General features: G+C 47.2%; 1 protein-coding gene across 1 annotated transcript in view; it reads right to left on the bottom strand.

Annotated features, from left to right (window-relative positions):
* The window catches only part of cep89 (centrosomal protein 89), a 184,901-nt gene that overhangs the window by 27,388 nt on the left and 130,962 nt on the right, over positions 1 to 26,551 (bottom strand). The window contains exon 18 of the mRNA XM_038806548.1: positions 24,000 to 24,089. Within this exon, the coding sequence (XP_038662476.1) occupies positions 24,000 to 24,089 (90 nt within the window). The remainder of the gene's footprint in view (positions 1 to 23,999; positions 24,090 to 26,551) is intronic.

A 26,551-nucleotide genomic window follows, 5' to 3' on the forward strand; every position in this document is an offset into this window, starting at 1 on the left:
CACAAATAAAGATTAATTAAAAGGATATGGAACAAAAGGAGATTGATGAGAGTTGAGATACTGATCAGTCGCAATCTAATATAATTAAGAGGAAGCTACAGCAATCTCGAGGAGCTGATTGGCCTACTCTGTTCCTACACTGCACAGACAGTGATTATGATTTTCCATAAGTTAAATGAACTGTTTGATTCACAATAGGTTTTAAATTTTACTTCTACAATACTTCCATGTGGTGTGCACTTGCCATTGATAGAAAATTTAGAAACAAATACTTTTTAAATGGCTATTTTTCTAAATAATTTCTATATTTCAGAATGGTAAAGGATTACCGCTTTTAACAATAATATTACATTTCATTTATGCAAATTTCATAGAGATGCTAATAAACAAATGCCTGGAACATTTTTCTCATTCCATGAATGAGGAAGATGGATTGACTTATGAATAAAGTATTATGAAGATGTTCCTTACAAGCCAGAAAACATAATATTGCAGTTGCCTATTTTGATTTGAACTATCAGCACTTGGACATAAATTTGCAAACTGCAAAATTAAGTAGTCTCAATCTGTGAATCAAACGGCGCACACAATTCGGTTAATCAATTGATCAAATGTTAAGACTTGCAGTCCAACAAAATCAGACGGGAATTATTTATCCCATGTACGTAATTGACATTTCATATTTTCTTCTGCAATCTTTTGTGTCTGCAACATTTAAATTAATCATATTTCTCTAGTTCAGGAAAATATTGACAGGAAGTCAACAAATGATCTTTGATGCCCACTAAATAAATGCCATTTTAAAATGAAGCAAATCTCGGTATAAATAGTGCAATATGTCCCATTTCAATTTTTAACACAGCTCATTTGTTAGCCGATAGATTTCGATGTAACACCATAAGCTTGCACAGCACTTATTTAAAAAAAAAGATTTTGTTGATAATCTTGTTAATGAACTGTTTTAAGATTGTTAACATTTTCTGTAGACTATAATGTTTTCACAAAATACCTACTTCAATAGTCAAGTTTCTCTAATGAAGTAAAGTCTAAGAGGACAAGGCTTACTTGTGATGATTGTGTAACATTTTCTAACAAACATCAAATGTTCTTTGACAATGGCCATTCAGTACTAAAGCCCTATATGGCATTGTTATACCATATGTGTGTCTGTGGGATACACATATCACTTACTTGACCAATATATTGAAAATCAAGTTACAAGCAATGTTCTTCCCTGTGTAAGCTTTACAGAAGCCCTAAAGTCCCAAAACAGCCCATGGATCAGTCAGCCTCCATAAGTTGTTCTTCTTCTCGAGTTCTCTGCCTGAAAGCAGGTCTGATTCACAGTGCTGCGATCTCCACCATAGGTAGTGCAAAGAAGGAGGTCTCAAATTCATCCAGCTAGAACAGGGATTGAACAGCGTGTTGCTGGCACCTATCTGATCCACATAAGCCATCGAGCTAACAGAGCCAACCAAGCCTCCAAGGAATCTGAGTTGCTGTGGCAACATACACTTTTACATGTCTGCTATAGACTGGAGCTATGGATAATGATGGTTGAGGCTCCAATCTCTTGTCTGACAAGGAATCACATGGCTGATAGGGAATCTCTCCTGCTCTTACCACGTGCCATTGGTGTATGTTGGAAGGAATCACAAGTTGACCCTCAACCTGTTTAGTCACGATATAAACATCCTTGTCATCAAGTCCTGAATTAGGATTTGAACCTGGAGTTTCTGGCCACTGTGCCAAAGACGTCCTATTCCCTTTAAGTTACCACATGCCAAAAACTAAATCAGAGGGAACATTGGTTGCAAATGCTAACTATAAAAAAAGAGTGGTGTTGGCAATCAATGCATCTGTCTTAGTTCTAAGCAATACATACTCAAATCTGATCTTTTATGGATTCAACACTTGTTTTGGTATTGCTCACGCGATTATGGCACAAAAAGATTTAGATATGATAAAACGTCTATTGATATGCGTTAGCACAAATTACATGCATATGAATAATTATGGGCAGGAAAAGGTCATTATATACATCAAATCAATCTTACATAACTGCAATGCCTTATGCATCTCTATATACACTACCCATCCTACCTGAAAAACAATATGATCCCTGGGAAGGTGAAAACCTAGATTTAAAAAACATAGGTCCATCTGGGGTAAATAAATCAGCAATATGTCTCTTCTGAACTCAATAGGTATTCCAAACTAGTTCAAGGTATCCCGCTGGCCCTGATTAATATCAAACAATACCTACTTTGTACAAGATCATCACTGCCCAGCCAAAAATAGGTCCAAAATGTATTAAAAAGACTTGTATTTATACTGCACCTTTTGTGATCACTTGACATCCCAAAGTGCTTTACAACCAATTAAGTCCTTGTGAAGTGTAGTTACTCTTGTAATGTAGGAAATGTGGCAGGCAATTTGTACACATCTCCCACAAACAGCAATGCGATCATGACCAGATCACCTTTTCTTGTGATTTTCACTGAGGGATATATATTGGTCAGGTCACCATGGATAACTTCCCTGCTCTTTGTCAAAATAGTGCCTTGGGATCTTATGTGTCCACCTGAGAAGGCAGATGGTGTTAATTCTGTTTAACTGAATGGAAGTGGAGGACATAGTCCACATAGGAAGAGATTCCTCCTGAAACTGTGGTGAGGTTGAGTCAGGCGGTGTTTGCTTGTCATTTTTACTCTGTAAATAAAATGCAAGGCCGAATACAGATTGGCTCCAGTATCATCTTTCATCTGCTGGTTTTCCAGAATAGAACAAATCGAACTTTGGTTTAACATCTCATCTGACAGCAGCACCTCCAACAGAGGCCTGCAGGTGAATTCATCTTCGAATCCTCACAAAAAAACCTACAAAAAATTAAAGACGGGGCAAAAAATTTAAAGTATTGGAAGAAAGGTCACCCCCTTCTATACACTGTAATCTTTTTAAATTTAACTCCAAAATCCGGAAACAGAATTATTTTCCAGCTTGCCCTAAACTTCTCAGACTTGACACTTAAGGTTCTGCAACAGTCCTTGACCAATCGGTGCTGCAACAGTCCTGGGCCAATCGGTGCTGCAACAGTCCTGGACCAATCGGTGCTGCAACAGTCCTGGTCCAATCGGTGCTGCAACAGTCCTGGACCAATCGGTGCTGCAACAGTCCTGGTCCAATCGGTGCTGCAACAGTCCTGGACCAATCGGTGCTGCAACAGTCCTGGACCAATAGGTGCTGCAACAGTCCTGAACCAATCGGTGCTGCAACAGTCCTGGTCCAATCGGTGCTGCAACAGTCCTGGACCAATCGGTGCTGCAACAGTCCTGGACCAATCGGTGCTGCAACAGTCCATAAAATGAATGGCTTCTTCAAACTTTGCTGTGTTTCTGCTTCCTTGCACTTTGTAACCAATCCATGTTGGATCCTCTCCATTAATCTTTGCAGTGTCGCAACAGAGTGTTGTACTATTGTGCTGCTTCTGCATCTTTATGCATTGCCCTCCCTCCCTCCCCAGATCTAGGCTGTTTGTGTTATATTCATCTCATTCTACGCTGCTGATGACTCTCTTGCTTTCCCTGGTTTGTTACCAGGATCTTGCATGTTAGAGAAAATGAAATTAACATGAGCATCAAAGTGCTGCTTCACACAATGACAATGCAAGTGGAGAGAGAATGCATCCGTTGCAAATTAAAAAATATATATTTTTAATCAACATTTTAACACGAACACCCACACCCTCCTCCCCACCCCGACTGCATCTCATTCGTCTGCACACAAGCTGTACAATCCTTCTATAGCAATTTTACCCAAGCCACTAACTTGAGCCCAATCCCAAACTTTTCCAGTACCGCAAAGATACCTCCACTCCACTCTGTCAAATGCTTTCTCCACATCCAATGCCACCATCACCTCTGACTCCCCGCCCTCTGCCAGAGAAAGCACCACATTCAGTAGCTGCACATTCAATGATAGCTGCCTGCCTTTAACGAACCCCGTCTAATGCTGTTGCACGACCATTGGGAGACCCCTCCACTCTCATTGCCAGCCCCTTCGCCAATATCTTGCATCCACATTCAGTGGAGAAATGGGCCTAAAAGGCCCACACTCCTCCCGATCCTTCTCCTTTTTCAGTAACAGTGAAATAGTTGCTTGCGTCATTGTCTCCAGAAGGCCCCCCTTCGCCATTGCATTCTCAAACATTTCCACCATCAGCGGCGCCAACTTGTCCCCTAGGAATCCAGCCAGCCCCCGCGACATACCTGACTGCATCTTCCCTATCGCTACCTTAACGTCCTCTAACCCTAATGACTCCTCTAATCCAGCCCTCTCCTCTTCTCTAACTTCCGGCCACTCCAGTCACTCCAAAAACTCCCTCATCTCCAACTCATCCCCCAGCGGCTCCAACTTATACAACCCCCTACAAAAGTCCTCAATACCCTGTTCACCTGCTACGGAGCCATCACCACCCCTCCCATTCAATCCCTAATCTGCACAATCTCCCTTGCCCCAGATCTGGATCTTCGGTGTATCGTCCTTCCACCTCCAATGTCTCCTCTATCAGCTGCTGCCGCTCCTCCTGTGCTTCCCTACTCACCTTTGTCTTAAATGTGATGACCTCCTCCCTCACTACCACCTACAATGCCTCCCAAATCATCGATGGCGAGACATCCTCATTTTGGTTGAACTCCACATACTCCTCAATCACCGCCCCCACCTTAATGCAAAAATACGGGTCCGCCAACAGGCCCACATCTAGCCTCCGGATGTGGTCCAACTCCAGGACCACATCCACCCAGTGCGGCGCATGAACCGGTATCATGACTGCAGAGTATTCTGTCTTTGTTACCTGAGCCAGCAGCGCCTACCCTACCACAAAAAAGTTAATCCTCGAATACACCTTGTGTACTAGGGAAAAGAACGAATACTCCCTGTCCTGTGGGTGCAAAAACCTCCACTAATGCACCCCTCCCATCTTCATTTTTTTTTTTTGAAACGTATTTTTATTACAAACATGAATCAAAGCAGGTTACAGCAAATAAAACCCCGGGAAACATACTTCCCAACAATCAACTATACAGTCTGTACAGATTTTTCCCTTTTTCACTCCGCCCCCCCCACCCTTTCATAAACTCAGTTGACGCCTTTGCCCCTGCAAAGGAACAAGAGAGCGCGGCCGAGACCTATCCATCCTCAGGTCCAGCACCATATTCCAATCCCCCATCCCCATTATTAACTGGTGAGTATCCAGGTCCAGAATGGCTACTAACACCCTCCTCACAGACCCAGAGTCGTCCCAGGTTGGAGCATACACACAAATCAACATCGCCAACCTCCCCTCCAACGCACCTATCGCTATCACATACCTGCCCCCCTGGTCCACTACCATCTTCTCATCTGTCACCCGCTTACCCACCAGTATTGCCAACCCCGTGCCCTACTATCGGAGCCAGAATGGAATACCTGACTCACCAAGCCCTTCCTCAGCGTCATCTGGTCCTTTACCCTCAGATGACTCTCCTGTAACAGCATCACCTACACTTTCTAGCCCTTTAGATGCAAGAAAACCCATGCTCTCTTCACCAGTCCACCTAACCTTCGCATGCTCCATGCCACCAATATGACCGGTGGTCCCTCCCCCCACCTGGCTACCATTCACTAGCCAACAATACATTTACTCGGGCGGTGGCCCCTGCCTGAGATCCTTCTCCCACATCAAAAACAAAACCACAACACCCCCAACTCCCCCCTCACTCCTCCAACCCCCAATACCTCAAAAGAAAAACAAAACTGAGTTATCCATAACACCCCATACAAGAAAAAGAACCCAACACAAGACAAACAAAGAAAAACAGTCAAAACCGTCAAAAGTCCAAATTCAGTCAAACCCAAGGCCATCTGCCATCACAAATGCCTCCGCCTCAAAGTAATAGTCTCTGCCATTGTGCGCAAACCTCAGCCTCACTGGGTAGACCACACCAAACCACACGTCACACTTGTAAAACACCACCTTGGACCATCCAAAGGCTGCCTGCCTCCTTGCCAGCTCTGACGTAAAGCTCTGGTATATGTGTTTACCATTTGCTTCCCACTCCACCTCGCACCTCTGCTTTGCCAACCTCAGCACTCTCTCCTTCACCTGATAATCATTATATGTCCAAGATTTTGACCCATGTTCAAATTTTGAAATCATGCTCAGACAGTGAAGGATAGAACTGAAGCCTAATTTTAACATATCTTACAAGCTTTTATTTGCAGAGATATGGGCCCAGTTCGTCTGATGCCTAGTGTGTGGTTCAGAATAAAAATGGGCCCTGGAACTAGGGGTCACTGTTTACAAATAAGGGGTCGCTCATTGAAGACAGAGATATGTCTCTGGAACTCTCTTTCTCTAAAGGCAGGGGAGGCAGAGTCTGTGAATATTTTTAAGGCAGAGGTGGCTAGATTCTTGATTAACAAGGGTATGAAAGGTTATCGGCAGGCAGGAATGTGAGGTTGAAGTTACAAGCAGATCAGCCATGATCTTATTGAATGGTGAAGCAGGTTCAAGGGGCCGCGTGGACTACTCCTCTTCCGAATTCATATGTTTGTCTGTGTCCTTCCCGAGAGTGAAAGCCAATTAAAAACCACCACTGAAAAACTGCTAAACAAATGCCTCGCAATGAAGCACCAGCAGACGAAAAGCAAAGGATCAGCCTCTGAGCAGAGTACATGTTAATGAATGAAGACTACAAAACCTGAAAGCAGGGGGGGGTTTGCCGAATCTGCTTCACTATTATTGGGCGGCGAATGTGGCTAAGGTGCGGCGATGATGGGAAGGAGAAGGGGTAGAAAGGGTTAGGATGGAGGAGGAATCTTGTTAGGGGTCCAGCTTGAGAGCTATGGTGACAGCAGCGTTGCCAATGGCTCCGAGCCGGTATTCAGTGAGCCCGGTGGTGTAGTCCACGATGAAGATATGGTATCAGTTGAGATGACACTTTAGGATGGGAGGAATGATAGTGTTAACACTACTGTGCATGAATCAGGGGTTTGAGCCAGAGGGGCATGAATAGTGTATACAGGAGATGGAGGGAAGTGGGCCTGATCAAGGTGAGGAATCTGTATTTGGTGGAAGGGTTCACCGGTTTGGAGGAGCTAAGGGAGAGGGTAGAGCTGCTGAGGGGGAGCGAGTTCAGATATCTGCAGGTTAGGGAGTTTGCACGAAAGGTCTGGAGGGGAGTTCCCTTGGTTGCCGGGATTTACCCTGCTGGAGCGGCTGCTGCTTTCAGATATGGAAAGGGAGGGAAGAATTGGGGATATGTACAAGTGGCTGGGGGTGCAGGGAGGCAAGCGGGTGGTGAAGATCAATTAAAAATTAGGAGAGTTGGGACGGGATATCAATAGGGGAGTATGAAGTGGGGCACAGCGTAGGGTAAATGGGACCACCTCCTGTGCAAGGATGAGCCTGATACAGTTTAAGGTGGTGCACAGGGTGCATATGACTCGGGCGAGAATGAGTGGGTTCTTCCAGGGGATAGCAGATGAGTATGAGAGGTGTGGGCGGGGGCCAGCGAATCATGTTCTGGAGTTGTGAAAAATTGGAGAGATTCTGGGCGGGAGTGTTCACGGTTCTAGCCAGGATAGTGGGGGACCTTTACCTTTTGGTGGTAATAGTTCGGATTTCAGAGAAGCCGGAGGTCATGGAGAGGAGGAAGGCTGATGTCGTGGCCTTCGCCTCTCTGATTGTACGGTGGCAAATGTTACTGGAGTGGCGGTCGACATCTCCAACGGGGGTAGCGGCTTGGTTGGGTGATCTGCACGACTTCCTACGGTTGGAGAAGTATGAGTTAAGGGGCTCTGCAAAGGGGTTTGAGAAAAGGTGGAGGGGGTGTTTGTGACCATGCTTGAGGAGTTGTTCGTCGTGCACGAGGGGAGGGGGTATCAGTTAAACATGTTCTGCCTTTAACAAATCTGCATTGACTTTCCTTTTTTTTAAAATTTAGATTACCCAATTATTTTTTTCCAATTAAGGGGTAATTTAGTGTGGCCAATCCACCTACTCTGCACATTTTTGGGTTGTGGGGGCGAAACCCACGCAGACACGGGGAGAATGTGCAAACTCCACACGGACAGTGACCCAGAGCCGGGGTCGAACCTGGGACCTCAGCGCCGTGAGGCAGCTGTGCTAACCACTAGGCCACCGTGCTGCCCTGCATTGGCTTTCCTTAACTAATCTGCAAATTCAAATGACTATCTTCTCCAAATGACCATCAATGTTTCTGGGTCTATAATTGCTGGATTGATCTTTACATTCTCTTTGAACAGGAGTGTAAACATTTGCATTTATTCAGTCTACTGGCACCACTTCCATCAAAACAGGACTGGAAGATTATGACCAGTAGTTCCACAATTTCCACCCTTACATAGCTTAGCAACTCAGATCCATCTTAATAGGCGATTTACCAACTTTAAGTACAGCCAGTCTTTCTGGTGCCTCCTCTATCATTTTTAGCCCATTCAGCATGCCAATTTTCTCCTCTTGTACCATGACTTTGGCAGCATCCTTTTCCTTATTCAAGACAGATGCAAAGTACTCAGTTGTACCTCAACAATGATCTGCCTCAATGGATAGGTCTCCTTTTTGGCCCAAATCAACCCTACCAGACTTCTTCCTCCCCTCTTACTATTTATTTACCTATACAAGACTTTTGGATTCCCTTTTATGTTAGCTGCCAATCTCATCTCATAGTTCTTCATGCCATTCTTATTACCGTCTTCATTTCCCCTCTCGACTTCCTAAATTCAATGTGGTTCGCACTTATATTATCAATCTAGCGTCTTCATTGGCATCCTTTTTCTGTTTCATTTTACTCTCTTATCGCCTCAATCATTCAGAGAGCTCCGGCTTTGTTTTCTCTATCTTTCCTCCTTAAGGGAATGTCCCTTGAGTGTACCTAAACCAATTCCTATTTAAAGACAGCCCATTGTTCCATTAAGGTTTTGCCTGCCCATCTTTGATTCCAATTTAAGTTCTTCTTCTTGGGCAATCCCTCAGCGTTGAGGATGACTTGCTTCCACTACGGGGAGGTGGGTTCTGCAATGGTTGAATAGTCCAATCCTGGATCTGCAGACTCTGCCATAGGTTTGGCAGGTGGTGCTTGGTGAGGTTGCTGTGTAGGCCGCTCTGGATTTTGCGTTCTGCTTCTGCTGTTTATGCTTAGCTGCCATGTGCTCCACCCTATGACACGTGGTGACTGGCACCCTCGCAGGTGTTTTCTCTTCAGTTTGTGCGTTCTCAGGCAAGTGATTCCCATGTGTCGATGGAGATGTTGCATTTATTTAGGGAGGCTTTCAGAGTGTCCTTGTAGTGTTCCTCTGCCTTCCTAGTGATCATCTGCCCTTGCGGAGCTCGGAGTAGATCACTTGTTTTGAGAGTCTTGTGTTGGGCATGTGGAAAATGCGGCCCACGCATCGCAGCTGGTCGAGCATGACCAGTGCGTCAATCCTGGGAATATTGGCCTGGGAGAGGACGCTCACTTTGGCACGCCTATCCTGCCAGTGAACTTGCAGGATTTTGCGGAGGCAATGTTGGTGATCTCTCTCGAGATTGGAGTTGTCTGCTGTACATTGTCCATGTTCTGACGCATACAGGATCACAGGCGGGGATCACAGCTGCTCTGTAGACCATGAGATTGGTGTTGGGATTGAAGTCTTGATCTTTGAACATTCTATTCCCCTGGCATCCGAAGACTACACTGGCACATTGGAGTCGATTGTGGATTCCGTTGGCAATGTCTGCTTGCACTGAGAGGAGGCTCCCGAGGTATGTGAAATGATCCACATTGTCTAAGGGCTCACTGGAGATGTTGATGGTCGGGAGCGGTTTTGTTTGGCAGGAGCAAGTTTGTAGAGGATCTTTGTTTTCCAGATGTTTAGTCTGAGGCCCATTCTCTCATATGCCTCGGTGAATGCGTTGACCATGGTTTGTAGTTCAGCCTCTGAATGTGCACATACACAGGTGTCGCCTGCATACTGCAGCTTGATGATAGAGGTTGGGGTAGTCTTGGTTCTGGCCTGGAAGCATTGGAGGTTGAACAGTTTCCCGCTTGTCCGGTAGGTTAGCTCCCCTCCAGCGGAGACCTTCAGGTTAGTGGGGTGGATTGTTGCTGTGAGTAAAATGGAGAAGAGCTTTGGCGCGATGATACAGCCCTGTTTGAGCCCAGTTTGCACATGTATCGGGTCTTTGGTGGTTCCGTTAGTGAGGATCACATCTTGCATGCCATTGTGGAGCAGATGGAGAATGGTGCCGAATTTCTGCGGGCTGCCGAATTTGAGGAGGATGTTCCAAAATCCCTCACAGTTGCCTGAGTCGAAGGCCTTTGTGAGATCAATGAAGGCCATGTTGTCATGTGAGAGCACCTTTAAGAAATGTGTGTTTATACTGCAGTGATGTCAGAGAGTGGATGGAGCTGGGCAGTCTGGCAGTTTTTGAGTAGGCTGCAGGGTGTGTTTTAGTTTCGTTTTCAGTGTTGGAGCTGAAGCCAGACCAAGCAGGTTTACTGCTCTTCTCTTTGCCATCAAAAGACTATCTCTGGATCATTTGGTGAATTCAGAATTATAAATGTTTTCAGTAGTGACTTTAACCTGATGTGCTTCTGATAAAGGTTTGTTTTTAAGTCTTCTGGATGTTAAAAGGACAGTTTACGGATTACTTAAGAGTTGTATTCTTTGGTGGTTGTATTTGAATTAATCATTGCTAAGATGTTCACTGTATGTTTTAAAAAGGTTAACTAGAGTTCATAGAATAAACATTGATTTGCTTTAAAAAATACTTTTCCATTTCTGGTCTACCTGTAGAGTGGGCCGTGTGCTCCCCATACCACAATCTATTAAAAGTTGTGGGTCAGATGAACGCCATGATACACTTTGGGGTTCTCTAAACCCTGGCCCATAACAATGTACAGAGGTCAATGCTGCTCCCTGCATCTTTCCTGGATTTGTCACATCCTGAAGATCATGTCCATTGAGCCTCTTCGTGGGGGGAAGCCGCACGAGACTCGGGGAAGGGCTCTTCAACCACAGGGAGAAGACAATTGAGGAGTGTTCGCGCGATGACCATTCCCGTTCTGGAGAGTAGGGAAAACCCTCTACTTTCCACAGATGGACCTGTCTCCTTTCTTGAAGATGGTCTCAATTAAGGCATCGCAGAGATCGTCTGGCATACTCTCTTCCTTCCAGACAAGGGTGATGAGGTTGCGGATTCTTGTCAAGTGCCTCTCTGCCGTATTGTAATACTTCTCTGCCAGAGACCTTGTTGTTCTTCAGCTGCCGGATGGCCATTTTGACCTCACGATGAGCTGAGGTTGCGCTAAGATGGTGGCGGGCAGTGTATTGCGGGATGGTGTCGCGTGGACTTGCGTTGAAGGCTGTGTCTTGGTTGAAGAGATCTTCGAAATTCTCTCTCCAGTGAACATTGACTGCCTCTGTCTTTGATGAGCGTTTCTCAGTTTTAAGGTCTCAGTGTATTGCCACCAAAAGGTCCGGCTCAACATCCTCCCCCACTATCGTTGCTGGATCCGCAAACACTCTGCCCAGAATCTCTCCAATTTTTTGCAGCCCCAGAACATATGTGCGTGGCTCGCTGGTTCCCGCCCATACTTCTCACACTCGTCTGCCACCCCCTGAAAGAACCCACTCATTCTTGCCCGCGTCATTTTTACACAGATTTACACAGAATTTACAGTGCAGAAGGAGGCCATTCGGCCCATCGAGTCTGCACCGGCTCTTGGAAAGTGCACCCTACCCAAGCCCACACCTCCACCCTATCCACATAATCCAGTAACCCCATCCAATACTATGTACTGGGTGTACCCTATATGTACCCATATGTACGACCTTGAACTGTATTAGGCTCATCCTCGCGCATGAGGGGATCGCATTTACCCATCATAGCGCCTCACTCCATACTCCTCAGTTTATCTCCTCTCACAGCTCCCCCTCCCACTTCTCCTTAACCGTCACCACCCACTTACTTCCCTGTTTTCCCAGCCACCTATATATGTCCCTGAGCCTGTCCTCCCCTTCCACATCCGGAAGCAACTGTCGTTCCAGCAGGGTGTACCTCGGCAATCTGGGGAACTCTTTCCAAACCTACCGCGTGAAGTCCCTTACCTGCAGACCTAAACTCACTTCACTACATCTCGGGAGCTCTACTGTTTCCTTCAATTCATTTATACTGGCAAACCTTCTTCCAGGTACAAATCCCTCACCTTAACCAGCCCCACTTCTCTCCACTTCCTATACATGCCACGGCTCAAAGTCGTGGTTTTCACACAACGGCGTTAACACCAACATCCCCTTTATCCTGAACTGCCCACTCAACTGGTTCCAGATCTTCACCGTGGACTGTACCACAGAGCTCTCCGAGTATCTGCTTGGTGCCATTGGCAATGTTGCCGTTGCCATAGCCCTTAAGCTGGAACCCCTACAGGATTCCTCCTCCATCCTAACGCCGTGTAGTGGCGGTCCTCCGGGCAGATTGGGAGCTGGTGGTATACAGACTTCAGATCCACCGTGGAGAACACGCGGTAGTGTGCGATCTGATTCACCATGTCTGCAATCCGGGGAAGGAGGTACGCATCAAGGTGCGTAAAACGGTTAATGGTCTGGCTATAATCAACCACCATCCGGAACTTTTCCCCGGTCTTGACGACCACCACCTGAGCTCTCCATGGGCTATTGCTGGCTTCTATGATTCCTTCCTGCAAGAGGCGCCGGACCTCGGACCTAATAAATGCCCTGTCCTGTAGACTATACCTCCTGCTTCGAGTGGCTACTGGCTTGCAGTCCGCGGTGAGGTTAGCAAAGAGGGGAGGGAGGTTGATTTTTAGTGTTGCAAGGCTGCATATAGTGGGCAGGGGTCCGCCAAAACTAAGAGTTAGGCTCCTGAGATTGCACTGAAAATCGAGTCCTAAGTGGAGAGGGGCGCAGAGGTCTGGGAGCACGTACAATTGAAATTATACTGTATTGTTAAGATTGCAGTAGTGCGCCCTTGGATTTGTACTGAGTGCGACCCAGAGGCGAGGGAGATTGTTTGTTGCGTCGGGAATATCGAGACTGAACAGCGTCTTACCAGATCTGGGTGGACAAAGCTCTCGGTGCTCCCAGAGTCGAACAGGCAAGGTGTCTCATTCATATCCGTTAACCCAGACGGCCATCATGGAGCTCTCGAGGTGCGTGGGTCTTGACTGGTCCAAGGTGACTGCACTGAGTTGGGGATAGTCGGTGGCGTGGTCGGCGGTGCTGGGGCAGTCCCGCGATGACTGTCCGTGCAGATCGTATGTGTCAGGCGGCGTAGCGGGTGATGGCCAAAATGGCGACCCCCGTTGATCGCACGTGGCGGGCGGCGAGGAAGATGGCGCCCAAGATGGCGGCCCCCATGGATCGCACGTAGCAGGCGGTGAGGAAGATGGCGCCCCCCCATGGATCGCACGTGGCTGGCTGCGTGGGGGGGGGGGAATTGCCAAGATGGCGGCCCCCGTGAGTCGCACGTGTTGTCTAAAGTCGGGGTCGGCAGACACGCTGCCACATTACGGGGTCGGCGGGCCTGAGAGTCGGTGAATCAAGTTTGTGCATTCGTGTTCGAGTGTTTGTGTTTGGCCAGGCAGATCTTTGCGAAATGTCCTTTTCGCCCACAGCTGCAGCAGTTCACGTTGCGGGCCGGGCATTGTTGCCGGGGGTGTTGAGGCTGGCCGCAAAAATGGCAAGATAGCCCCCCGTGGTGGGCGGGCAGCAGCGCGGCGCAGGCCTGGGGTAGTCTCTGGTCGGGGGCCCACGAGGGGGTCGCGTGATCGGCTGGGAACGCAGTGAGACTCTGAAAAGCGACCTCCAGCGATGTCACTAGTTTTACCGTGACCTCCAGGTTCTGGGCCCCTTTTTCAAGCAGGCGCTGCCTCACATAGTTCGATCGGACCCTGCAACGTAAATGTCTCGGATGGCGAGTTCTATGTGCTGAGTGGCTGTAACGGCCTGATAGTTACAGTCGCGCGTGAGGGCCTTGAGGTCGTGCAGATAGTCATCTAGCGACTCCCCAGGGCGCTGGCGGCGAGTAGTGAAGATATGTCGCGCGTAGACTTCATTCACAGGCCGCACGTAGATGCTTCCAGTGTCGCGAGGGCCTCGGTATAGGAGGTGGCTTCGTCGAGTTGGGCAGAAATGCGATGGCTCACCCGTGCGTGGAGCAGACTCAATCTCTGTTCGTCCGTGACGGATGATGTCGAGGACTGTACCACAGAGCTCTCAGAGTATCTGCTTGGTGCCATTGGCAATATTGCCGTTGCCATAGCCCTTAAGCTGGAACCCCTACAGGATTCCTCCTCCATCCTAACGCCGTGTAGTGGCGGTCCTCCGGGCGGATTGGGAGCTGGTGGTATACAGACTTCAGATCCACCGTGGAGAACACGCGGTAGTTCAAGGCCAGGTAGGCCTTGAAACACCGAAGCCAATGTGAAATAATTATTTCACCTCCGCGGCCTGTGGATCGAGTTCCAGTCTGTCAGGTTTGAGGGCTGACTCCATAGTAGTTCTCTAAGCTGATTAAATTGATGCGACCATCAATTCACTCGGAGACTCGAGTCGAAGTAAACAGTGGTCTTAATCAGCTTACAACTTTGCCTACCTGCGACTGGTACATTACTGAAGGTGGTCCCATAGGTCAGCTGCTCTTGTACTTCCTATAAGGGGCAGAGCCCGTACATGCTCCACATCTCCCCCTGTAGGTGTAGCCACACAGTGGCCCATAGCTGGGGCCCACAGGGTTAATGGCATGGCATAATGCAACACAGTATACTGGTGAATTAATAGTGCTTATACATTCACCACACACTTTTCTACGCCTTCAAGCAGGAGTTGTCCTGTGTGTGGCCACTCACACCATGGCTGCCACCGGAAGTGACCCTCCGGCACTCTTCCCACCCGCCATCTGTTCTTTAGATTGTGAGTTGCTTGTCGGCTTTTTTCTTCTCACTCAAATTTTGGTGGAGCTCCCAGTTCAGGAACGCTTTGCTTTTGCATTCAAGGAGATCCTGGATCTCCTAATCGTTCTCGTTGAACCAGTCTTGGTCTTTCCTGGTCAAGAGCTCGAGCGTCTCCTTATAGGTGTTGACTATGGTGGCTTTTAAGGCGGACCAGGCGTTGTGGGCATCCTGCGGCTCTGGCTCATTGCTTGTCCTCAAGTTAGCTGTGAGGCGCCAACTGAGTAGCTCTTTCTTGTCGGACTCTTTGAGTCCAGCGGCATTGAGTCCCCTGTGGCAGAGTTTTTCTGTCAGTGCCTTTTTTTTTTGCTTCTCGGACAGCAAAACCCGTACGGCCATGAGCCATTCGCTCACCCTGCAGGGGGCAAGTTTGTTGAGATGTCCGACCAATTTGATTTTTTATGGCGAAGTCGATCCCTTAGAGGCAGTGTTCTTCTTCTGGTTTGCCTTTCCAGAAGAAGGTGTATCTACTACCTTGTTCCCTTGTTCTTTAAGCTGGCTTTCTCCTGCCAGTCGTGTCTCGCTCAGGGCAGCGTTGTGAAGTCGGAGCTCCTGGGCTATGATGGTGGTGGAACGTACAGGTCTGTTGTTGTTGGGGTTGTTTATAAGGGACCTGACGTTCCAGGTCCCGAGTTCATTTGGCTGGGTAGGGTAGGGTTGGAATGGAAGTGCATGGGTTCTTTTAACGTGGAGTGGTCGTTGCACATCAACCACCACACGGTCCCAGCGGAGCGAGGTTGTTGTTTCATCTTGTTCTTTTCCAATGCGAATTGATATCTTATAATGCTATTATCACACTTGGATCACAGTCAAGACTGACACTGCAGTTGCTAATGAAAGAGAAAGCTTGTAGGGGAAAGAATGGGTCTTTCTTATCGAATCCTCAACTCTTGGTTGAGGACTTAGGCCTAGGTTAACACAGAAATACCAACATGTGGCATCACAAACATGGATCTATGCTCACAATATCTACAATTCTGCTTCTTATAATCTTAACAAAGCAACAAATGTGATAAAATAGCTTTTCAGAACACAGAACATACAGTGCAGAAGGAGGCCATTCGGCCCATCGAGTCTGCATCGACCCACTTAAGCCCTCACTTCCATCCTATCCCCGTAACCCAATAAGCCCTCCTAACCTTTTTTTTGGACACAAAGGGCAATTTAGCATGGCCAATTCACCTAACCTGCACGTTTTTGGAGTGAGAGAGGAAACCGGAGCACCCGGAGGAAACCCACGCAGACACAGGGAGAACGTGCAGACTCCACACAGACAGTGACCCAGCAGGGAATGGAGCCTGGGACCCTGGCGCTGTGAAGCCTCAGTGCTAGTCACTGTGCTACCATGCTGATGCGAGTCCAGATCGGGAATAGAAGCTAGCAACCTGTTGACAAAAGCCGTATCATGTTGCAGAAGGAGGCCATTCGGCCCATCGAGTCTGCATCGACCCACTTAAGCCCTCACTTCCATCCTATCCCCGTAACCCAATAAGCCCTCCTAACCTTTTTTTTGGACACAAAGGGCAATTTAGCATGGCCAATTCACCTAACCTGCACATCTTTGGAGTGAGAGAGGAAACCGGAGCACCCGGAGGAAACCCACGCAGACACGGGGAGAACGTGCAGACTCCACACAGACAGTGACCCAGCAGGGAATGGAGCCTGGGACCCTGGCGCTGTGAAGCCTCAGTGCTAGTCACTGTGCTACCATGCTGATGCGAGTCCAGATCGGGAATAGAAGCCAGCAACCTGTTGACAAAAGCCGTATCATCATGTTGCTCGTTTTACTGGAGTGTGATTAACACGCCTCCGTTTAAAGGCCGTGTGCTTAACACTACTATGGCTCTGTATGTGTAATTATGCTCGGAGTCGCCAGGTGTCGTATTGAGACACCGTCACAAGTATATCAAGGTCAGGTTCAAAGTAATAAATCCATACACCGATTAGTAAGTCCAAACGATTGGTGTTTATTATAACAAATATAATAAATACACATGCATACGCTAAAGAGACTAACTTACTTCTAATACTAAACAACTAAATACTTATCTAGACAGGAACAGGCAAGATCAGGGAGCAAGGCCTTCGTCCCGTTCTTGGTCTGTAACTTTCTGATTCGGCAAAGTTGTCAAGGGTTAGCAAGGTCTGGATCACGTAGCGATCGTTGTACATAGAACATAGAACAGTACAGCACAGAACAGGCCCTTCGGCCCTCAATGTTGTGCCGAGCCATGATCACCCTACTCAAACCCACGTATCCACCCTATACCCGTAACCCAACAACCCCCCCCCCCTTAACCTTACTTTTATTAGGACACTACGGGCAATTTAGCATGGCCAATCCACCTAACCCACACATCTTTGGACTGTGGGAGGAAACCGGAGCACCCGGAGGAAACCCACGCACACAGGGGGAGGACGTGCAGACTCCACACAGACAGTGACCCAGCCGGGAATCGAAGTGTGTTGGCACTTACAGTTCGATGGCTGATGCTCAACGGCCGGTGATGAAACTGGAGTCAGGATGCGATGGAACAGGTCTGGGCCGGAGTCTGGAAGCAACAGACCGAGTCATGTGCTTGACCTTCTCTTTATAGGTCCTAGAAGTCCGTGCCCCTTGGGGCGGGTTCTTTCACCTGCTAGGTATCGATTGGGTCTTTCCCAATCGATATCTTTCAAACTCCCAATCCTAGGGTCGTTTCTCGATGTTTGGGGCGGTCTCTACGGCTCTTTGTTTTGGTTGCTTTGGCGCCATTCTGTCTGGGCGTCTATGGAAAAGTATCCATTGATACTTAAATGTTTCTATTGTACCTGAGCCTGAGCCGAGATCACCTCATTAATATGCAGATCTGTTTTCCATTTGCACCTTTGGCTGAAACTCTGCAACTCTTTGGAAACTGGTTTCTGTACGTGCAAAATGCAAAACAGTCTTTTGCAAGCTGTGTGTCCTCACTATGACTGTTTTTCCCTGTGTTCCTTGCGGTTCTCCATTTTGTAGCCCAGTGTCCATCTTAGATGACTACAATCATGATGGAACCATCAATTCACCAGACAAGTGCTTTCCGATATGAACAGTGGTTTTAATCTACTTACTACAGAGCCAGCCTGTTACCCATTGATGAGCTCTCGGTGAACTGCAGGCTGACTCGGGACAAGGGTATTTATACAGCAGCACAAGGGGGAGGAGTTGTGGGCAGAGCCAAGGGTGGAGCCCCGTACAAACTCCTGAGCATTCCCAGAGCTACTCCCCCTAGTGGTCGGATAACGCTACTGCGCTTACAAAGATACAGTGTGAATTACCAAGTTACATTCACCACACATCCCAGCTCTGTACATAAATTAACTAAGTCCACCGGGTACCAGCCAACGACCCACTTTGACTACAACATACCTCCCATTCGGATCTATCAAAATCTTAGCCACCAAAAAAGATACTCTCTTATTAATAAAAATCGCAGCGGTCGTCTACCACCTCCACCCCGACCCAGAGTCAGCTATTTCCACCATGTGGGTAATCCAGCAACTACTTAAAGAGAGTCAACACCAGGCCCATCAAAGATGGCTGCCATACCCCCTCATCAAATCAAAACAAAGAAATGTTTATAGCCACTGTCAAAATACCACAACCACATAGCCCAGCAAACAAGGCAAACAACAACTCCTATCCTTCCTCCACTCCTTCCCAAACCCCAACCAAAACAAAGATAAAAATTCCATGCTCATGCTTAAAATCCACCACTCCCAAAGTTATGAGCTGCAGATAACCCCATTCCTTCGCTCCTGTTAACTAGCTATAAAGTTATCAGGATGGCGCCCAGAGTAATAAACATAACAAAAAACTATAACGCCACCCAGCCCTTCCATTGAAATTCTACTTTAATTGTTCCAGAAAAAAACCTGAGAACAATGCCCATCCCTTAAAACCCTCAGTAAAAATCCCCAAAAAACTCCAAAACGGCCAATAAACACATCACCAAATACTCAAAGTGCACTCCCATCCCCAGATGCATCTCTCAACCAATATGATTCACAACTATCTCAATCCAAGTCTATGTTTCTGCACAAATGCTTCTGTCTCCTCCAGAGCCTCCAAGTAATAATCTTTCCATTCACAAGTCACTTGGAGGCACTCAGGGTAAACCACACCAAATCAAACATTATTCCTGTACAACGCGGCCTTGGCACTATTGAATGCTGCACACCTCTTGGCATGCTTCACTCCAACATCCTAGTAGATCCTCACAACATGGCCCTCCCATCTGGAGTCTTAGTGACCTTTTGCCTACAGCAGGACTGTTTCCTTTTTTCATAGCTATGAAAGCGGATGATGATCGCATGTGGTGGCTCACCAGCATGGGGCTTCTGCCTCAACGACTTGTGGGTCCAATCCAGCCTGCAAGGAGATATAATTTCCCCATCCCACCATCTTCCCAAACATCTGTGCCATATACTCCATTGGATTTGGACCCTCCAGCACCCAAACAACCCTCAGGTTCTGCCTTCTGGAGGTTCTGCCTTCTGGAGGTTCTGCCTTCTGGAGGTTCTGCCTTCTGGAGGCTCTGCCTTCTGGAGGCTCTGCCTTCTGGAGGCTCTGCCTTCTGGAGGTTCTGCCTTCTGGAGGCTCTGCCTTCTGGAGGCTCTGCCTTCTGGAGGCTCTGCCTTCTGGAGCTTCTGCCTTCTGGAGGTTCTGCCTTCTGGAGGCTCTGCCTTCTGGAGGCTCTGCCTTCTGGAGGCTCTGCCTTCTGGAGGTTCTGCCTTCTGGAGGTTCTGCCTTCTGGAGGTTCTGCCTTCTGGAGGCTGTGCCTTCTAGAGGTTCTGCCTTCTGGAGGTTCTGCCTTCTGGAGGTTCTGCCTTCTGGAGCGATTTTCCAAATCATTCACCTTGGCCCTTAATGCTTTGTTGTTACTGGTGGCCCACACCATCTCCACTTCCAGGGAGATGGGGCGGAATTCTCCGCTCCCGGGAAAAATCGGGAAGGCCGTCGTGAACTCGGCCGAGTTTCACGATGGCCTCGGAGGCCGCTCCTCTCACCGTATTCACCCCCACCCAGGGGGCTAGGAGCGGCGCTCAGTTATTCTCGGCCGCCGGGCCTTGACGCTTGTGTCAAGACGGCGCGCCGAGAAGGACGCGACGGCGGCGCCTATGTGACGGCAGCTGCGCATGCGCAGGTTGGCCGGCTCCAACCCGCGCATGCGCGGCTGACGTCACAACGGCTGAAACCCGCATATGCGCAGTGGCCGTCTTCCCTCCGCTGCCCCGCAAGACGTGGCGGCTTGATCTTGCGGGGAGGCGGAGGGGAAAGAGTGCGTCGCTTTTACATGCCGGCCCGACGATCGGTGGGCACCGATCGCGGGCCAGTCCCCTCCCGAGCACGGCCGTGGTGCTCACTCCCCTCTCCGCCCCCCACAAGCTTCAAACGGGCCTTTGGCGCCCATCCGGGCCGGAGAATCGCCGGTCGCCGTGAAAAACGGCGAGCGGCAATTCTTCCGGGCGGGGGTGGGTGGGAGAATCGCGGGGGGCGTGAAATCAGTCGCCCGGCCCTCCCGCAATTCTCCCACCCGGTGTGGGGAGCGGAGAATCGCGCCCATGATCTGGTCACATTGCCTTGAAAGGGCCACTTCCAACTCCTTTAGCTATGCGCCCTGCACCTCTACCACTTCATCCATTTTTTCCGAGGCCGCTCGAATATTGGACATAGTCCCCTCAACTACTCTCTCATTGTCCTCAGAGACTTCCTGCAGCAGTTTCTGGAGTTCCCCCCCAATCAAGCTGCCTGTAAGCATCTCAGCAGTTAGTGGAGTCGCCATCGATGCTGCAGGAGTCTCCTCCATTTACTTAACAAAGCTCTCAAAGCTTCAGAGTCCTACAGTTCTTAACCCATCAAATTGACCAAATTCCACCTCAAATCTCCTCTGAAAACCGGGCGAAAAGAGCTTACATCAAAGTTCTCTGGAGAGAGCCAACTTGTGTGCGACTGGTCTCTAAATGTCACCACCGAAGTCCAAAAAGGAAGTCGAACTTTGAAGGTCAGAACGTCGACGTTGATTAGAAGAGTTGAACTGCTTCAACAATCAATCAAGCAGATTAGCAGACGGTCAGAAATTGCACCTCACATCGAACTGGTAATGTTTTGGGGGCAAAAATGCAAAGAAAGAGCCCATACAGATTTTAAACTGGCACTTCAAGCTCACCACGTGCAGTTCAGTAAGATATGGACTTAGAGCGGGGCAGAGAACAAAATATTCTCACAGCTTTTTGGATCCTCTTGCTTGTTCTGAGCTTGTTCACAGCTTGCAATGAGAGTTAAGCGGTTATAAATTGGTAATTCAACTTTATTTAATGCAGCCTTCAATTTAAGGGAGGTTGGGAGAGCATTCTAATACTGTGAAAAATGGTGGGTAATTGTGGCGCGATGTGCTCAATTGACGATGCCTCAGAGAACAGGAAACCATATTCAGAAAGATTCCATTATTATATCCTAGCCAATAAGATTTTGGAAGAAATTAAGGTCCCCGCAATTCAAAGCAAAACCTTCAATTCGTTAAGAAGCTTGGTTTGGCCTGAGAAACGCAGAGATAAGAATTAGTTCAAATATTAGAAAATATCACACGCCAAAGCTGTTGATTATAATGGAGACGTTACAATTTAATCGAAGGAATCAATTAGAAGTGGAAAACATTATGCAGTTTGTTGAAACCCTCAAGTGATTTGCAGAGTTCTGTGAATTTGGCGACTTGTTAGACAATACAATTAGACAATCCTATTGAAACCATTATATACCTTGTTGTGCATACATGTCAGTGGACATCTGACTGAGAAAAAGCATATCAGCAAAATAAAATGAAAAAGTCAGAAATGTTGGTACATTAGTTACCAATACAACTTGCCTGTGATGCTTAGCCATACGGTGTTGGCGATGGGGTGTCTCATATACTACCTTCAGGGGAAGAACAAGTGCAGAATCTAACTGCACTCGTTGGAGGAGGAGGCACCGAATATTAGATTTGGTGTCCAGAAATTTCATCAATACCTGTTTGGTTGTCACTTCACATTAGTGACGGACTACAAGTCCTTCACAGATATTTTAGGGTCACACCAAGGTTCATTGGCTGCAAGTAAGCTCCAACAATGGCTTTCGTACTATCTGCAAATCCCAATGAGACCGAATGCCATCAATCTGAAAATCGTGCCAATGCTGATGTATTATTAGATCTGCTTTACCAGCTGGTCAGATACTAACTAGTCATGATAATATTTTTTATTTTGCACAGATCGAGAATGTTCCAGTGATTGCAGTTCAAGTCCAAAGACAGACCACAAATGATTCTATGATGGGGAAGGTACTGGAAATAGTGTTAAAGAGGAGGATAGCAGGAAAACATCCCAAATTGAAACTGTACATTTCCTGGAGATTTGAATTAACAGCACATGTTGTGGGGGATAAGAGTGATTATTCCTCCAATTTTGCGACAATGACCATCGGAACAATTAAATGAAGGACACCCAGGTATAGTCTGAATGAAGGAAAAAGCACAAAGTTATTTTGATGGCCAGGAATTGATGCCCAGGTAGAAGAAAAAGCAGGACTGTGCCAGTCATGTGTACGGGTAAGGAACATACCGCTGTTGTCCCCTTACATCCATGGGAGTAGCCTAAAATGCTGTGGCAAAGTCTGCACATTGACTTTGCTGGTCTAGTCGAAGGGCACATATTCATGGTCATTGGAGACTCGCATCAAAGTGGCCTGAGGTAGCCCTAATGAAGTCAACCACTGCAGAACAAACTATTGAGAAACTCGACAAGATCTTTGCAAGATTTGGACAACCAGAACAGATAGAGTGACGATGGGCCCACATTTACAGCCCAAGTGTTCAAAGGCTACTACAGATGTGTGGAGTGCAACATATAAAGTCAGCACATAACCACCCATCCACAAACGGTTTAGCTGAAAGGTTTGCGGAGTCCTTGAAGCATGCACTGAAAACTGCCAAAGACCAAGGTTCACTTCATTGCCATGTGAACAAGTATTTAACAACATACTGGAATACGACACGTGCAACTACATGAAGTTCCCCAGCTTTGCTATTGATGAAAAGGAAACAGAGGACTACCTTTAATTTATTCTTACCACAGGAGACATCTGACATGGCAGAGTGAAATGAACAGACACAGATCTTGAGACTAGAAAGTAGCTCAAGGAAACGCTCATTTCAACACGGGGAATAACTAGTATTTCAACACGTTCGTGCGCAGTTACAACACTAGAGAGAAGTAAGTCCCTGCGACGGTATTGGCTCAGACGGGTCAATCTCCTACACAGTCCAAACAACAGATGAACTAGTGTGAAGCCATGAGGATTAATTATTGTCAACACACAATGATGTGCCAGTGCGAAAACTACCTCACACGGCAGTGGTCTCTATTCCATCTGACTGTGTGACATTTAGTTCATTTACAGAAGTAGAGATGGCACCTGCTACTACTAGTCATCCCTTGGAAAAATGCCTTCCAGTGTAGAGACATCTACTGGAGAACCCGGAAAATACATCAAAAATAACAAAGTTCCGGAAGTGCCAAGGTAACCAGCGAGAAAAAAATGCCCACCTGATCGTCTATCTCATTAACTGTTATTACTATGTAATAATTTGACGGCTGCACTTGTTATATTTGTAAACGACAATGTTAAAATACTAGTTATTAGTTGTGTTGGATCTTAGAAGTAAAGGGGAGTGATGTTATATATGTGGATTAGTGTAGTTGTGTGCAATGTCTCTTTAGGAACAGTCACGTGACGTGAATTATGTCATTGGCTACTTCACAGGACTTTAGCTCTTAGTCTTGCACCAGTCCTTGAACAGTGACCTATCTAATACCCTCTGTTCATGTTGCATTCAACCCACATGCATCTGCAATCTATTTATTTGTACTGTTAATCTAAAGATAAAACAATACTATTAGATTGAAAATGGAAGACACTCTTACCTTTACTTGCTCCTCCAACTTGCCTAAACGTACATTGCCTGCGACAATCCTGTTTAAAACTCCATGTTTCTCATTTGCTAGACTTTTGGTCTGCAGAAGAAAAGGCAAAAGAATATTTAAGGCTTAAATACCAAAGGTTTTGAAAGAAAAATAGGTGAAGAGGGTAAAAAACAAATATCAACACAAGGAAAGTTCTTTAAAACAAAAACAACCAGCCATTTGCGTCAGTTGTTTGAGTCACACAGACTAGGATTCTCAGGTTTGGAAGTTATTCGAAGTTACCTGATCTCAGGCAGGGCAGGAGTAAAGTTAAGAAAAGACAAGAAAATCATCTGCATATCCATTTTCATTCATTGTCCAGAAACCCTTTCTCATGAGCACACTTGTGTGCATGAATTGCAGCATACTGTTGTAGCCACCTAAAATGGACGCTGAGCTACAAAATACGCCAAGCGCTAAGACTGCTGGGAAACAGACAGTTTAGCCAGAACAGCAGTCTGCAAAGAGAGCATTTTTGCATTCTGCAGCAGCAGAAACCAGTTTGGGCTCAGGTGAGAAGACCTTAGCTAGGTGCAAATGGCAAAACGCTTTGCATGCTAATGAGGCAATCAGACCTGAACACCCACACAATAGATACATTTGATTCTGAATGGACACATTTTAATCAAGGCCCAGACATCGAGGCACCAGAAACCTCCAAACAAAAGGGCATAAGAAACGCCCCCCCCCATCACGGAGACCCCCTCGCATTGGGGAATTAAAACAGTATCGATGAGGAATTGACCCAATAGGTAAAGCCCGCCCAAGAAGAGGGAAGGACAATGGAATCCCTATAAAAGACAGGGACCTCGTGTTGTCCGGTCTGTTTTTCCGTGCTCCGGCTCTGACCAAGACCTTGAAGATCCTATCTGACTCCAGCCGTCGAGCACCAGCCGCCGAACCGTAAGTGCCAGTACGACGCTCGCTACGCGAACTAAGCCCGCTAGAACCCCCAGTGACCAGTACGCTTGCTGAAGGTTGCAGCCCAAGACCAGGACGAAGGCCTCGCTCCCTGACCTTGCCTGTTCCTGTTAGATAAGTATTCTGATTACTTTAGTTTAGTCATAGCTTAGTCTCTTAGTGTGTGCATGAATATTTATTATTACTGTATAATAAATATTATCGTTTGGACCTTACTAATCGGTGTATCGTCTTTATTACTTTGAACTTGACCTTGGAATACTCGTGACGTTGTCTATATGGCAACTGGCGACTCCTAAAGCTGAATAAATACATAAGACAGAGCCTAGTGGTGTTAAGCACTTGGAAGTTAATACACCCCAATAAACGCGTTTTACGCCCATAGTAAAACGTGCAACATTTAGTGGCGACTCCCTGGCGGGACACGGTTGTAAGTGGAAACCCCACACCGTCCAGGACCCTGAAATTTGAATTGGAACTCCAAATTACAGAGAAAGTAAGAAAGTAAAGAAAATCACGAGTATTCAAGGTGTTCAAACTAATAAGCGTAATTCGGAAGTGTGTTTAGTGCATGCGTACTAACAGGGCTGTAAGGTAAAACTGAAAGCATTTTGTTGCGACAAACTTTCGGCAGTTTTTGAACGGAACATAGCGTAAGCCGTACCCGTTTCTTGAAACACAACCCCAGCAACCCCCTGTTCCAAATTAACTAAAAGAGAGTCAGAGAAAATGGCCATGCAGGCAATGGAACGTCTGATGGATCCAGAAAAGTTTGTGGTCGCAGCGACCAGCAACAGTAGCAGGGTAGGCCAGTGTCCCACGTGGGAGCTGGAACTCCGCAAATATTTACAAGGAAAGGGATGGCCCCTTTGGAAAGAGTTTTGTTTGAATGAGGAGACAGGTCCCGGAAGTATAGGACATACTTGGTGGGAGAACCTCTCTCAAATTCACAAAAAGAACCTCAGTAAAGCACGTAGGCCGATGGCGATTGTGTCCCGGACGCTCCGGGCAGAATTAGAGGAAAGGAACCGAATGAGTAAGGTCGATGTCAGGGACATTGAGAAAGAGAATCTGGATCTAAGAGGGAAGTTGGTAGAGAAAGGTAGAGAGGTGGATGATGCCAAGAGGGCACATCAGTCTTGTCTAGCCCATCTCAGCAGTTCCCAGACCAAGTACGAAAAGGCTTATCAGGACGTGCAACGTGCCGTTCTGATAAGAGAGGAATCAGAGAAGCAGGTGGAGGCATTGCAGAGGCAATGGTCTGATCTCAAAGCAGCTTTGAGAGCACTCCATGCTGCAACCACAGAGCAAAGGCAAAGTACTATGGATCACGCGAAATGCAGGAAACAGATTGCAGAGCTGCAATCGCTGCTTTCGGTGCAAAATGGGTTCCAAAGGTGCTTTGGAACCCAGTTAGATGGAGAAAATGCCCCAGATTGGCAAGAATTAAGTGAAACAGCGCAGCGATATGTTCAGGGAACATGTGCGCCAGCAGCGCAACAGAAAAGGCAGGCACCCCCACAGATCAGATCATAACCGCTCCCATGAACCCAGTAACCACGCAGAGAAAAGCCATAACAGAAGGCGCACCA

The sequence above is a fragment of the Scyliorhinus canicula genome, chromosome 9, assembly GCF_902713615.1.
Source record: "Scyliorhinus canicula chromosome 9, sScyCan1.1, whole genome shotgun sequence".
NCBI lineage: Eukaryota > Metazoa > Chordata > Chondrichthyes > Carcharhiniformes > Scyliorhinidae > Scyliorhinus > Scyliorhinus canicula.